The 15,563-nt window shown below is 39.8% G+C and overlaps 1 protein-coding gene across 2 annotated transcripts; it reads right to left on the bottom strand.

Moving 5' to 3' along the window:
- Positions 1-344: 344 nt before the first annotated feature.
- WEE1 (WEE1 G2 checkpoint kinase) lies at positions 345-14,245 on the bottom strand (the record flags this gene model as incomplete). 2 transcript variants are annotated; one of them, XM_082478133.1, is made up of 11 exons in its annotated part: positions 345-1,675; positions 2,450-2,595; positions 2,688-2,858; positions 3,985-4,070; positions 4,166-4,261; positions 6,711-6,857; positions 10,314-10,435; positions 10,923-11,095; positions 11,472-11,535; positions 11,991-12,196; positions 13,670-14,245. In XM_082478133.1, 11 exons carry the CDS (start codon positions 14,243-14,245, stop codon positions 1,522-1,524), a joined length of 1,941 nt encoding a protein of 646 aa, XP_082334259.1. In that variant the 3' UTR covers positions 345-1,521. The 2 variants fall into 2 exon arrangements, with proteins under 2 accessions (XP_082334259.1, XP_082334260.1); XM_082478134.1 differs by lacking the exon at positions 13,670-14,245 and adding an exon at positions 13,002-13,596.
- Between the last annotated feature and the right edge of the window lie 1,318 nt (positions 14,246-15,563).

Below are 15,563 nucleotides of genomic sequence, written 5' to 3'. Positions count from 1 at the left end.
TTAATGTTATAAGTCCTATCCATTATATTCACTTAATAATCTAAAGCTATTTTAAACCACATTATACATTTCTAGCAGATCAAATGCATAATATGCAATGTGATGTAAAGATATTATTTATGACAAAAAACACTGAGGGTTGATGGGTAAATTTTTGTTAAATCTCAAAATGTAACTAATGTAGACTAAAACTCATCATTAAATAATCAGTGTTTCATATTCTGTCAAAAATGTGCCCTCTGCTTTTAGTATTTCATATACATTATACTCTACATTTTAAAATGTAGTGATAATGGAGATAAAACAGTAGAAAATAGGCATCATAAAGATTTAGACAATTAAGGTAAGCTCAGAGTGACTTTTAATATGCCAATCAATGTTAATAAAACACAAGTCAAACAGACTAGTGCAAACATGTTTTAAACCAAAATAGGAAAACAAACAACAGACAAATTCTATTTTTTTGCAACAACTGTTAGCCAGTATTATTAGTCAAATGGCTAATCACACATGAAACATATTTTGTGATAAGCTTGGGACAGTCAGAAGTCATTCTGGCATTTCAAATAGCTATGTACAGTATCACCAAGATTAGTTTATATACACAAATATTGAAGAGAAACCAGGCAAAACATTTAAAAAACAGACTAACAATATAATCAAGTACAAAATGTGGGTGGAGGGAGGAAACATTTTTTAAAAAGAGTCAGGGAAGGGCATTATCAGGAAAAAGTACAAAACCAGTAATAATTATACTACATTAATACAGCATTCCAAAGGGGGGGGGGGGAAGGTGCATTTCTCCAATGCACTAGCTTCAAAGTTCAAAGAAAAAAAAAGGCAAATAGCTGCTTTTCATCAAGAGCAGCTATATATTTCACATAATTGTTTTAAAAAGAAAGCCTATTAACAACGATGATTGTTTAATGCTACAATTTTACAGCAAAGACAAAACTAAAATAGCAGCAAATTCACAAGGCAATACTTCCACAGAATTATCATTCCATGGTTCATGCAATGCCTACAAAGTGCTCCCAGTTGGATATACAAGTATAATTCACAATTTTAAAAAAGAAATATAAGATTGACACACAGGTACATTGAAGGCTGAGGAGTACTGAGTCTCTTAGCATTTCCCTTTTCAAAGGGAGAATAGGTATGTAATAAAGCCCTTGAGTCCTTTTTTACAAGTCACTACAGGGACAGATACCTTTTATTACAATGCAACAGCTAACTATAAGCAGCACACCACCACAGTGGTTAACCCTGGAAAGGCTGGTGTAACATCCAACAGTGACTGACATCCTACAGAAGACAGACTGGTAAAACTAGACAAAAGCCTGATATAGCACTGGTCAAAATACAGCTTTTAACTGTAATTCACAAATAAAAGTCCTAAAAGATATTTCAGTAAAACTACTGACACCGACTGAGAAAGTAATTGCAAACTGAATTCTAGCAGTGATTTCAACCTAGCTTCCTCTTGTCACAGTTTTTTTTGGGGGGTGGGAAATGAGTAGTTCAGTATATGGTAAGGCTGACAGAGCGGTTCATTTTCTTTCCAATAAGTCGAGATGTTCTATTACTCTGGGTGGTGGACCTGGTGGCCATCCGGTCAGTGAAGAGTGCTCTTTCCTCAGCCGCAGCTTTTGCCATCTGGGCTTTCTTGAGTTCTCTAAGAACGTAAAAACAGGAAACAAGACTTTTCACCTACTGTATTAATCCTAGGAAGGGATCCTAAGAGGCCAAATACAAACTACATTATCAGTTGGGAGATCTTTGCATGACATCATTACTCTAAGATGCAATTGAGGAAAGAAAAAATACAATATTGTGAAAATCTCTTTACATAACACAGACAAAAGGAAAATTCTACTTCCTCTTTATATGAACTATGATGGCTATCAAACTAATGGCAAAGGAACCTTTAAATATTTCAAGTCAGTTTTATTAGGTTAGAATCAAAATGGCAGCAATAAAGCAAATGAATTAGAATGATCATTCCAACCAGTTTTCAAAAATGTCAAAGGTCATTCAGAGCAAATATGAGAATCATCTACTAACCTAATCGACATTTATTTCATTCTTTCATAAAAATAAGTAGAATAGAACGTTTCAAGGAAAATGTTAGTTTATGGTTGAGAGTTTGGAGGGAAAAAACTGATACCTGCTCATTTTAGTTTTTGTGATAGTTTGGGGCTTGGGGATTATCACCACTGCAAATATATGCAAGTTTAAAAAATTTTTAAGTCCATAATTTCAAAGTTTAGAAACAACACAAATTTATAGGTCAAATACCAATGTAAAGCAGAAATCCCCAAACTGTAACCATATAACATGCCAAGCCACTATATTCTTCACTGATGGAAAGCCTAAATCATCTCTCATTAAAATTTGAGAATAAAAATGAGAAAGTAAAAACAAAACAAACAAAAACCCCATCACTTACTTCTGCAAAAGTGAATTTTTGAACTTTTCAGCATTCAGTTCTATTCGTAATTGTTCTGCACTCTTCCTAGAAGCAGACAGCAATACTGAATGCTTTACCAGTGCCATTGCTGAAGGTCTTCTCTCTGGATCTGGATGAATCATAACCTTAAAAAGAGAAGTAAAATTAATGTAAAGACATGCAATTTAATAAAATATTGAATCATGTCAATAAAGTGCCTCATATATAAAATGCTCACTTTTAGCAACTCTGTAAATTCTTGGGAAAGCACTTGTGGAATCCGAGGTAATCTACCCTGTCTGATTTCATGCCATTGGTCTCCATTTCTGGGAAGAGGCTCAGCACCAGCAGCACATACCACTGTGAGGGCAAGGGCAAAAATATCCGCTTTTGGTAGATGAGTATAGTTCTGTAAAATTAAAAAAAAAAAAAACTTAAGGGAATATAAAAATGGCCAAAATAAAGTAAGATTACACCTCAATGATGATTTGGGTGCGAAATAAACGAAATTAAAATGTCCAATGCCACACTTAAGTTTAGGAACTATTCAGAGAACAAGCTAAATTTGGGGAGATTATTATTTTTTTTAATGATAAAATAATATACACTCTGGGGTGGGAAAGTAAATACATTTCTAAAAGTATTTAGGCATTTCTAAAAGGCCTCTTCTTTATCACTAGCCCAACTCAACTCTCAGAAGAAACTCCTATCCCCCTAGGGGCATTCATATGAAAATACAAAACATACATACATCAACAAGTCAGAAATATGCATATACATATAAAACACAAATATACATATAAAAAGAACAATGGAATCATACACTTCATTTGTTCTACTTGTTCTATTTTCATTCAAAACTCTTATCAAGAAATATTTTGCAACACTCTTTTTGAAATAGCACTATTAACTATGTGCCATAATTTACTTAATCATTCCCTTATTGCTAAATACGTATTTACATCGTTCTCAATTTACTTGTATATGACTATCTCTGAAGGAGAGACTCCTAGAAATGGAAATTCTGGGTCAAAGAGTTTGTGATTTTAAAATGTTGAAAGATACTAACATTTTTTTTTTTAAAGATTTTTTTTGATGTGGACAATTTTTAAAGTCTTTACTGAATTTGTTACAATATTGCTCCTGTTTTACGTTTTGCCGCGAGGCATGTGGGATCTTAGCTCCTCGACAAGGGATTGAACCCGCACCCCCTGCATTGGAAGGCAAAGTCTTAACCACTGGATTGCCAGGGAAGTCCCAATACTAACACTCTGATCCCCAAAAAGGCAATGCCATTTTAAAGTTCCACCAGTAGTGTATGGAAATTTCTCTTTTACTGCAACTCCACCACTGTTGAATATTTGCCTTTACTGACTTTCGCTAGATTAAATACATCCACAGCTAACAGTTTACACTTTCTATTTTGTATTACCTTTCTACCAGTTATTAACTTAAAATTTCAATACATCTGCATTTATAGTTTTCTAGCAACTGGTAAGTGTTACAAGGCAAATGGCTTAAAGGAGAAAAACTACCTCCTGCAAAACTTCATTTGCAAGAAAACGGCTATCACCCTCTTCAACTTGTGGACTAGAGATCCTTGTTACATGCCCAAGGTCACCTAGAAGTATTGAAAAAAATACAGTCAAGAATTAAAACAAACCAGCCTCTCCCTCTTTATTTTGAGGAAATAATCTGGTTATTTTTCTTTCTTACCTATTTTAAACATAACTTTGTTGGACACCCAGTCGTCTTCATCTCCTTCTTCAGAGGCAGCATTTGGGATTGAAGTTCGAGATATGAAAATATTACCTGTCAAACAGTTATTTAGGTAAGCCATACTAACAGTTAACAGTTAAACCAAAGTTCACAAACAAGTCATATAACAGAATCAACCAGAAAGCTTTTAAATATATAGATTCTTATGTGTTCTACCCCAAACCCAGTGAGAATGAAAATCTCAGGGGACAAGAACTGGGACTATGTTTTCTAGGAATATATTTTCTGGCCTAGCACTGGGCCTTGAACACTTGGAAACCACTGCATTAGACCCTTGTCACCTACACACTGGTCTTCAGCAGTTTTAATTATTCAGAAATAATACAAAAGGCAATTAACATACTAATTTGTGATGCTGCCAAAGAACAAATTTTAATCTAATGCTACAAGGCTGGTGTGAAAAGAATAAGTCATGTAGCTATTGAGTTTGGCTGACCATACAGCATCTACATCCCAATGAGGTTCTGTGGTTCACTATTTCTGCTGTACACATTTTTTTTTTTTTCTAATTCAGGTAAGCTCATGATTAACATAAGTTTTAGTGGCAGATTTTATTTTAGTAGTTTTATCAATATAGTATAGAATTTATAAATGTTACATTCACTAGAGTCATCTTTCCAATTTTGCTTTATTTACAGGACAACTTATTTTATGGTGGTATTTGTAAATTTAAAACTTCACACACCTTAATATTTTCAACTTTTGTACTTGTAATATAAGCATCCACTATGTTTGTCTGACATTTAATACAAGCTATGAGTGAGTATGGGCAAACCTTACTGATCCACATTAACTGCCATCAGTTCAAGTATAGTTTTTCCTTTTTGAAAATAAACATTTTAGTAAGTTAATGTACAAAAATTCTTCACATACTTCATATAATTAAGTTGTGCAAAATGATTTAAATTCCCATGAATCACACATATTTTCATAGATTAAAAAAGAAAAAAGAAAACCATCTCATTAAATTCAACTTAAAAACACCTAGCCTACAATGTTTAACTTAAATCCATCAACCTTTTAGTTATAACTTCTAATTTATAGGATAGAGAAAGGAATAAGCTAGGAAGCAACCAGTCAAACCCAGAAGAAAGGATATCTTGCAAGACAAGGTCTGTATTATTATTATTATTATTTAAGTAGGGGAAGGGTAAAACCTAAAAAAGAAAAATGGATTTAACCTGGTGTATTGCATGGTCCTGAAATGGATACTAGTTTGGACGAATCAACTGTTAAGGACTTTGGTCAACTAGGAAAAATTTTAATATGATCTGGCTACTAGATGAGATAAAAATTTACTGAAATGGAAAGGTAGAGACAGTTGTCTTTAAAAAAAAGTTATAAAACAGTATGTACATTATGATGTTATTTTTGATAAAATGAGAGGGATTTGCACTAAAATGTTAGTGTAGGATTCACTTGCATACATTTTTTAATGCAAGATGATCTAAACGCATGTACCATTTTGTTTTCTGAATAAAACAGTAACATTTTGATGGCATTTTACAGGCTAGAAATACCACCATGTTTGTACAGCATGTAAGTTTTCAAAGCATCTTCACAGCTCAGTTTATTCTAATAACCCTGTTAGCAGCACTGACATTATAACTGTAGTTCCAAAGATTAATAGAAGAATGGGGATTTTTTTTTTTAGTCCAGCTTGTCTATATTTTAAAATATTCTACAATGTACTAATTACTACTTCTGTAAAATACAATTTTGTTTCAGTTTAACCTAAAATTATGTAGGCCTACACCTTGATTCGTACCACTGCTCCTTTAGTTTGAAACCTCATAAGTCTTTGAAAGAATACTATGAGGTTGTTCTGAGCCATAGTATGGTCGATCTACTAGAGCCAGTTATATATAAAAATCAATTTTTTTAGCTGAAAATGATCTAACGGTAAAGAGAAAAAAAATAAAACCACTATGTTCCTAAACTCTCCAGTGCTTATTTATCTACAACATTTTAAATACATTTATAATCACAATACATCTGTCATTATGTTTTCTGGGTCATACAGTGACAATTTTATTATTTCTTTTACAGACTAGAAATACCTCCAGGTTTGTAGCACCTATGTTTTCAAAACGTTTTCACATTTCTCATTTTATTCTAATAACCATGTTAGTGGCACCAGCATTAATTTAAAATTATGGATCTATAGCCTAGTACAAGAGACGGGCTTTAAACACAGGTTCTTTTAGTCTCCCCAGAGTCCCACTCCGAGACTATGTGGTTCCCATAAGATGCAGCACATTTTTTTTCAGCTTTTAGTAAAAATGAGTTTGTTATTTCAAATTTGGGATAACAAGGGAAGAGGTGATGGGAAATAAAACAATACTAATAAGTGGGTCAAAAATCTTTTAAAACTAACAATGAAAAAACATAGTAAGATGTTTATGTTCCCATATTATTTTAATGAAGTCATTTATTCTCTATAACCCTAAAGAACACAGGTCAGAGGATCTATAATACTTACTAGGCTTTATATCCATGTGAACCAAAGACATTGAATGAATATACCTCAAGCCCCGGCCAACTTGCAAAAGGAGATCCTTCAACTCTGCTTCTGTAAAGTAACTCATGCTTCTGTAGTTTTCACTTATGGCATCAGCTAAACTTCCACCTAACAAACACAAGAAAAATTAGAATTTTCTTCTTCCTGAACTATTATTTTTCTTCCACCTTTACTGTATGACCACACGCAACCAAGAAAGTGACATTTTATATAGGACCTATTCTCTTCAACCTGTTTGTGAAATCAAAATTTTATTTATTCTTTCAGTAGGTAATACACTCACATGGGTACAAAGTACAATGTAAAGTCTCTGTCTTATGAATACATACTTCAGCAATGCACCTGGTTCTCTTTCCCAGAGTAAATCAATGTTATCAGTTTCTTATGTATTCTTTTCAACTCCTTTTTACACAAGCGATAACATATTTTCATTATCTTGAAGATCATTCTCTACCAATATACAAAACTACCCCTTTCTTTCTTGTGTCTACAGAATTCCACTGTATAATTGAATGGTAATGCACTAACCAATCCCCTAATTGATGGACATTTAGAAATAATTTCCAAGCCTTTAATACTACATACTGTGGTCTCAGGAATAACTTCGTACATTGGTCATTTCACACATATTTAGTATATCTCCTACAAACAAACTGCTGGGTCAAAGGGTATGTACAATGTAATATACACATGCATAGTGTGTGTGGGAGACAGTGTTTTATTACATATAGAATAAATTTCTGTAGCTGAGAGGGCCATTTCTGTTTATCCTGCAAAAGAGCTTAGGGTTGGTATTCACACCATCAGTGCCAAGATCTGATTGCCTCTGAAAGCTCACATAAAATAACAGTACACTCAGTTTCTGATTTCAAAATGGCTAATACTTAAATTCTGCTAGCATAAGCTTATGTAAATCTGGGGATTTGGAAGATAAATCTGGGGCAATAACACACACACACAGAGTACCCCTTAGAGAAGGCTGTGCCAATTCATACTACCATGTTTAATGTGTGAGAATACCTGTTTTCCCACACATTTAACAACAGAGTCTAAAAATTTTGTAAGTAAAAAACAGTATCTTAGTATCGTTTTAATTTATACTACCCTTACTATGAATAAGAACATAGCCTGCTTTTATAGAATCAGTCAAACCAATTAGCTAATTTGTTTATACTTTAAAAAACTTTAAGTTTATACTTAAAAACTTTGTTTATACTCTGTCTCAGAGGAAACGAGGAGTTATTGTAATAAATAAATAAATAAATAAACCACTTCTGTTTAAAGCTTAGTTGGGAATAATAAAATCAGAACCAAGGTAATAAAATCTAGGTCAATGATATACTACTCAGAAAAGGAGGTCCTATAATTTGAACAAGACTGAATAACAAAACGTCAAATGTGTTTAAAAAAAATAAATAAATCACACACCTGGAGAGCTTAGGATTAAGTATGTTTTCTGAACTTAACTTGAACAAATCTTGAACTGCAGGAAGAGGGCTCCAGGAGGGAGCAGGTCAAGAAGCCTGTCAGACAGGTGAGCTTGGAGTCCTAGATCAAGTTTACCAAGAAATAACATGGCTGCTTTTTAGTAGGTCTAGCAACTATAGCTAGGCCAGTTCCTTCTATCTTGTTGCTGAAAGGGCAAGAGGTAAGAAAAGCAAACCACTGATCTGATATTTCAGGTTCTCTTCCCCTATCGATCAACATTTTTCTACACCTGTTTATCAAGAGTAGAAATTCAGTCTATCACCAAACCAAGAAAAAAGGCTCAAAATGCAAACTACTTTTGAGACAACAAGGAAATTCAGTTAAGATAAAGGATATCAGTTAATCAACACAACAAATGAATGATAACAGAATCCTTCCCTGTGAAACTGTAGGAAAGGATCTAAAGACCAGGCCTATTAGGACATTCAAGGGTTTATGTGGAGATAATGGTGGAAAAGGGAAACAAAAGAAGAGCTCACAAATGTATCTAGATAGCCTCACTGTCTTTCATCTAAGCAAAATAAACAACCATACAAAGAGGCAGTCCTACTTTACAGAGGTCTATTTGTTTTTTAAAGATCCATATTCCTTAAGTGTTTTACAATGCTCCAAAATAATAAGCTATTTCAAAAGATTATTTTATAATCTAACTTTATTACAGGACAAGGTCTCTGTAATCTGAGAGGGTTAGCAAGATGGCTCATTCCCTCCCAACTCCCAGGCCCAAGAGTTTTCTCAAAATCATCTGAATGACACAACCATGCATCTGGACTGTGGCTGAAATACTTAAGACAGCCAGCCACATCCAACAAGGTGAGAGGGAGAAAGAAACTAAAAGGAGATGGCGTCTAGCAAATATGGAGGGGAGAAGGTATTACGGTAAAGTTGTACTATTATTAAATGCAGTTACTAAAAAATGGAGGTTAAGAAACACAAGGCCATGGGCGATAGCTTCATAAATGTTTTGATGGTATGAAGAGAAACATTTCAAGAGATGTGTGAAACGAAACAGCAGCAATGCTGTATACTGAGCACTTATTCTTTCAAGGGTGGAGATTAAAATGACAACTCAATGAGAAGTCAGGTATGAGAAATGAGTCTTTTACTTCTGTTTGTTCATTGTTTTCAAATACAGAAAACCTGAATCTACTACCTATACCACTTATTTATTCACAAGCTATGAAATGGCTGGTCTTAAGAAAAAATGAGAATCAACAAAAATAATCTTTGCTACTTGACTGTTCATTAAATTCTAAATTCTCTAATATTCACCGAAGGTACACAGAAATAAAAATCCATCATATATAAAGATTTAGGTATTTAATAACAGCTGTCTGTAAGAATCAGAAGTGAGGCCGGGACTCTGGTAAAGCTTTAATAAAAAGGAAGGACACACGTTGATTGCTGAAGGACCTGCTGAAATTCAAAGCTATGCAAAGGTCCAAAGTTAAACCTCTATAAATGCTTGTTTTAGGGGGGGAAGGAAGGAGGGAGGCACAACTAGGGAACTAAAAGAGCATAACTCTTACTTTACAGAAACATCTCAGTGGATTCTAGTGGTAAACTAGGTTGGATAGATGGAAGGGGGAGCAAGATTCAACAAATGGCTAAATTTATATCAATGGAGAGTCACTGTCATTTTATGAGTAACCAATATCAGTTTTAGCAGCACATAAAATGAAATGGAAAGGGAAGGCTAGATGCAGGGAGCCTGGATTATTAACTACTATATCCCCCCCGCACACTATGCTAAGTGCTAGGGATACCAAAATATATATGGCAAGGCTGCTGTCCTCTCAAGAAAATCAGTTTAATTTTAGTAAAAGGCACACAAATAACACGCACGGTTCTACTATCCAGATAGCAAGAACAAGGTTTTCAATATTAACTTCCACGTAAGAATTACTTGCATTTGAAATTCATGTTGAAATTCAAAGATCAGGCTTCTGATCTTTGAATTTACAAGAGATAAAAGATATACAGAATTAGAGCAAGACTTTAGATAAAAATAAGTATCTCCTTGGTGTTCATTTTCTTGAGCTTACGAGTTTACAGGGGAACCGTTGTATTACTCACCGTTACAATATTCATTCTGTATAAGCATATGATCATCTTCTGCCCATGCAGAGAAATATCGAACTACATGAGAATGTTGTCCAAGCACTGCATGAGCATATACTTCTCTCAAAGCGTTCTGCCTAGAAGTTTGAGATTAAGAGAACGGTAAATCATTTTTATTCAAGCCTGAACTGGTTAATTTATCTGAAAGTTCATAAAAGAATCTTGACTTCTGGATCTATCATTATGCTGAATGACAACTTGCTTGAAAGAGAGGGAGTTAAAACTCTGTACCAGATTTTTCCAAAGACTTCCATTAAAGAATGTTAGAAAGAAGGAAGCTTGCTGGCCCTAGGATTCAGAAAAGATGAAACTCCACTTTACTATGAATTCATGGATGCTACTAGAAATAAGAAATTTAAGTTAGGCTCCAAGATCAGACCCCTTATATTATTCTACCAAGTCCAGTAAGAACTAATGGCAAAAAATGAAATGGATCTGATTAAATCATTACAACTTCTCAAACGTTAAAGAATTAATTAAATTCAATGATTGACCACCTAAAACCTTAACATTTGTAACATCATACTGAACAAAAGAGCAGAAGACAAAATCTTTAATACATACTCATCAACAGAGCCAGCCAATGGCTTTTTTGATCGCTTTATGGCATAAATGCATCCATCCAGCCTCTTCACACATTTAAACACAGAACCGAATTCTCCAGAGCCAATCTTCTCTAGCTCATGAAATTCTGTTGTATACCGTGACTTCATATTGCTTTCAGTAATTGTAATTCTCTGTAATAAAAAGTGTATCCATATACATATATATATATATATATATATATATATATATATAAAATACAAAGGTATGAAAATGATTTTTTCACTATGGTGATAGCACTATGTGTGAAATTTAAAAATTATATCTTATGTTTTGCAGGTGCTCTGTGGGAATTGTTCCATTTGTAGATGTGTTTTTGATGAACTTGTGAGGAGTGACAAATTCCGCATCCTCCATCTTGACTCCTCCCTAAAAATTATATCTTATGTTTTAACATGCATATATGGTAGCTTGCATATGTGGCTTATTTAACATGTATATGTGATAGCTTGTTAAGATGTAGAAAATCAAATTTCAAAAACAATAAAAAGAAAATCAAAAGCTATTTACTTTAGCAGGTCTTGTTTCATCTTCAAACTCATAATCACTGGCTTCCATGTCTTCACCACAGGAACTGAAAAATATTATTTTTTCCATCAACATATCTGACAGATACATCAACTAGAGATCCAAAACTTTATCTAACAGGTATATAACAAAATGAAAATTTAATGAATGAAAACAGAAAAGCATTTAATTGTGTAATGACAAGATACAGCTCAACTGATGGAAATATTGTTCTTGCTTAAATACACCACCACCACCACACATATCAAAATTAAAGCCTTTGTAAATCAACCTTCTCTGCCTGTCTCATTTTGACAGCAGATTTCCTACTATCTAGGCTTTTTATTCCTTCCTTTCCCACACCACTCTTTTCCACAGGTGATTACTGAGAATTGCTAGTAATGGAGAAAATTCTCAGTGCATAAACTTCCATGTCATTCAGTTGAAACTAAATTTTAATAAGTATACCAAACCAATCTTGGGTGGTTGAGGAACCAAACTGTTGAATAATAAATAACTTACTCATTCCAGTATGTTCTCTTTCTTCTACGACACTGTCCTGAGGAATGAAGTAACACAGAATCTGGAGTAAAAGGATTAATATTCACTTGAGGAGTCTGTCGTATGTCAAATTCCCTTTTTCCTGACTTTTCTGTATCCATGAATAGAGAACCACCTCGGAGTTTAACAGAACTGGAATCGATTCCTCGAGCTTTGGAGAGCAAACTCTAGGAGGGAGAAAAAACAAATGCTTAGGATCCAAGTGCTATAGCCGGCCTTCTCAACCTAACTTTCAACAAGGCTTTCACGAGGCTGAATGTGTAGGTCAAAGCAACACACAAGCCTTTGTTATCTTTCAAGCAAAATAAACAGTGGTTAACTTAGGAGCCTGAAGCTGGATACTAACCACCTTTTCTGAAAAGGCCAAGTAAAATAAGGTCTCTAACCCCAAAAAGAATATGAATGCAGACTAAAATTAAGTTCATTCTAGAGGATAAAAGTTAACAAAACCTTTCAATCCATCTAAAAATGGAAAGCAGTCAGGGAGCCCTATAAAAGCTCCCCTCCCCCATCCAAGTAGGGTTTGAAAACCTCCTCCGTAGGACTCCTCCCCTCACTTCCAGAGGGATCTTGCCGTGGGCAAGTCAGCTAGCAAACAGTAGAGCACAAAAGCACACATCCTCCTGAGGTTTACGACTAGTAACGGTACTGAAACTGACTCACTTAAAAAGGTGCATTTCCTGCATTAATCTTATAAATGCGGCACCTGTCTTAATTTCGGGAAGTGTCCGTTTTGAAATCTTCTGTTACTTCTAAAGTTCTAGAAGTGGTCATCGGCTTACTCAGTAGCCATTCAGCAAACAGGTGCTGAACACCTACTTCTTTAAGATACCTTATCAACGGTATATGAAAGCCTGAGGATCCAGGCAACAACACCAATGCTGGTTTTTAACAGTTGGACGTTCCTAATCCTGACACTCAGGCTGACCAAACTTGGGAATTGCAAACCCAATGCTGTAAACAAACGCTTACCCAATAAATATTCTGTCCGGAAAGAGGCTTAAACGCTACCCCTGAGTTATTTACGAATCTTTTTAAGACTGTAAGTGCTTGAAGGCCAGCCTTTTCTCCCAAGTCGAAGCGCAGTCTCCCTCCGTATCTCAAACTTTCCCCCATAAGGCCACCTGATACGAAACGATAAGCGCATGAATTTTTTTTTTTTCTTAACCGAACTCCTGCGTGCGCCGCCCAAATTACAGGACCGATCTCTGCGTTTAAAAGGCACCAGATGGCTGCGGCGCTCGGGAGTGTCAGGTGGCCGGGCCAGGACCACTCGAGCATCATTCCAAACCACGTTATCGGTGCCACACTCCCGGCTGCCACGCTCGGGGCGGCCCCGACTGGGCGGGCGTCAAATCGTCAGCCACCTGGACGGCGCCGATCAGCCCCTTTGAAAGATGAAGAAGTTCCAGACGAGGCCCATTGTTCAGTTACATAATCTTAACGGACAACTTCTGGGCAGGGCCCAAAAGAGGGGCTGCCAACTTTTTTGTTGCGGCGCAGGAGAGCGAGCGCGGGTGCGGCCCGGCGGTTATGTAACCGAACCCGGGCAGCGCCGCGCTCGGCTCCCGGCGCCACTGCCTTTTTAAAAGGCTGGGCCGGCGCGGGCTCGGGGCGCCCCGGCAGCTGCGTCCTCTCACCTTGGGGGTGTGCGGCGTGTCGAAGAGCCGCAGCTTGCGGAAGGTCTTGTGGGGCGGGGTGCCCGGGTGGTCCGGCAGCGGCGAGCAGGGGCCCTCGCCAGCCCCGCGCTCCCCGCAGCCCCGCGGGGACGCATCCCCCGGGCCGCCGCAGCGCACAGGCGAGAACGAGCTGCCCAGAAAATAAGCGGCCGCAGGCGACTTGACCGGCGACGAGGAGCCGAAGCCCTCCTCCTCCCACGAGTCGCCCTCGGCCCCGCCGCCCGCCGCGTCCGCGCCCGGGCAGGCGCCCCGCAGCAGCATGTCCTCCTCCAGCTCCCCGGGGCTGCCGGGGGCCGGGCCGGGCGAGCGGCGGCGCTCGGGCCCGGGCTCTGTGGGGCTCCGCGCGGGCGGCAGCGGCGAGTCAGGCTCCTGAAAGGCCGAGTCCTCCCCGGTGCTGTGGCCGCTGCCTTCCTCCTCCTCTTCCTCCTCCTCCTCCTCACAGTCGCTGCTGGGCGAGAAGATCAGCTTCTGCCGCAAGGTGCAGGAGGCCCCGGCGCGGAGGGGCGGCGGCGGCTGCTGCCGGCTCAGGAAGCTCATCGCGCCCACGGGGCTGGGGCGGAGGACCGGAGAACCTGGGCCCGCGGAGTCCAGGGCACGGCCTGCCCAGGGGGCGGGTCCGCCACGTGCGACTGGGCGCGCCCGGTGGCCGCGGCGGCGGGCCTGCGCGGCGCCTCCGGGACGCTCGGGGCGGCGGCCGGCGGGGGCGGCGGCGGCGGCGCGGACTCTTCTGCAGAGGCGGGGCGGCCCGGGCGCCGAGGCTGGGGTCTCCGCAGGTCCAGCAGCAAGTTCGGGCTCCGCGGCTTCCCGCGACCGTTAACCACGTGAGTGCCCAGTCCACCAATCCCCGCCCAGCCCGGGGTTTGAAAAAAAAGGAGGGCGCGACGTAGCCCGCGGGGGAGGGATCAACTACGCGATTTTGGCGCGAACCCGTTGGCTCCGCCCCCCGTCCCCCGCCCCCGCCCCCGCCCCCCGCTCGGCGCGGATCCAGGCCTGGGCGGGCGCGGTGACGCGGACCTATGAGCGAGCTGGATGGCTGGGAGCTGGGTCCGGCACCGCCCGGATGGGGCCGGGCCGGGGAGCAGAGGCGGCCCTCTGGGAGGAGCGAAGGGTGGGGACTGGACTAGGCCAAGCGTAGCGCCGGCCTGGGCACGACCTCTTCGCCGCCCTTCCGGCTCCCCGGAGTCAGGAGTGGGACTTGCGATGGGGGAGCGCCTCGGGGTCCCTGCGGGTCGCGGGGAGCGGGGGACCGCCGTGGCCCTTGGGCGCTGCCCAGGGAGACCGATCTCCTGTCCCGCATCCCTTTGGTGCCGGACCCTGGGACTCAGTGGGCGTGGCTGTGGGGAGTCTGGTTCCAGGGTCGAGGGCTGAGCCGGGAATGGTGCCTCCGGCCTCTGGACCCTTGCGAACCGTGTGCAAATGGGTTAGGCCGACACCGAAGTCAGCCGGAAGACGGACGCTCGAGTTCTCGAGGCGAGGTCACTGGATGCGGGGCGACCTCTGAACCTCAGTTATCCCCCGGAGAGTCTGTTAGGGGCCGGTGTGTCCGCAGCGAGGGGAGCGCCCGCAGGCTATGGTCCCCTCTGCCGTCCCCGCTCTCCACCGCCCGCCCCCCACTTGCCCACAGTAAATAAAGCAGCACCACACTCGGCCCTAAGCACAAAACCAAGTGCCCACCACGCGGCCACGGTGTTTATATTTGTTTGCCAGCACGTGGGCAAGTGTTGGCAAAACAGATTGGCTCCGCTCGCTGCAAATTTCAGAGCAACTTGAGAAAAAATTTCTCTAGTACTCCGTCAAATTGTGATTTAATCCGTCCCTTACTGTCGCACATAGAAGTTTCTGACAATTTTTCAGT

Source organism: Balaenoptera physalus, assembly GCF_965194825.1.
Source record: "Balaenoptera physalus genome assembly, chromosome: 10".
Taxonomy (NCBI): domain Eukaryota; kingdom Metazoa; phylum Chordata; class Mammalia; order Artiodactyla; family Balaenopteridae; genus Balaenoptera; species Balaenoptera physalus.
The sequence above is the reverse complement of the archived record's forward strand: the minus strand, read 5'-3'. Positions and strand labels throughout refer to the sequence as shown.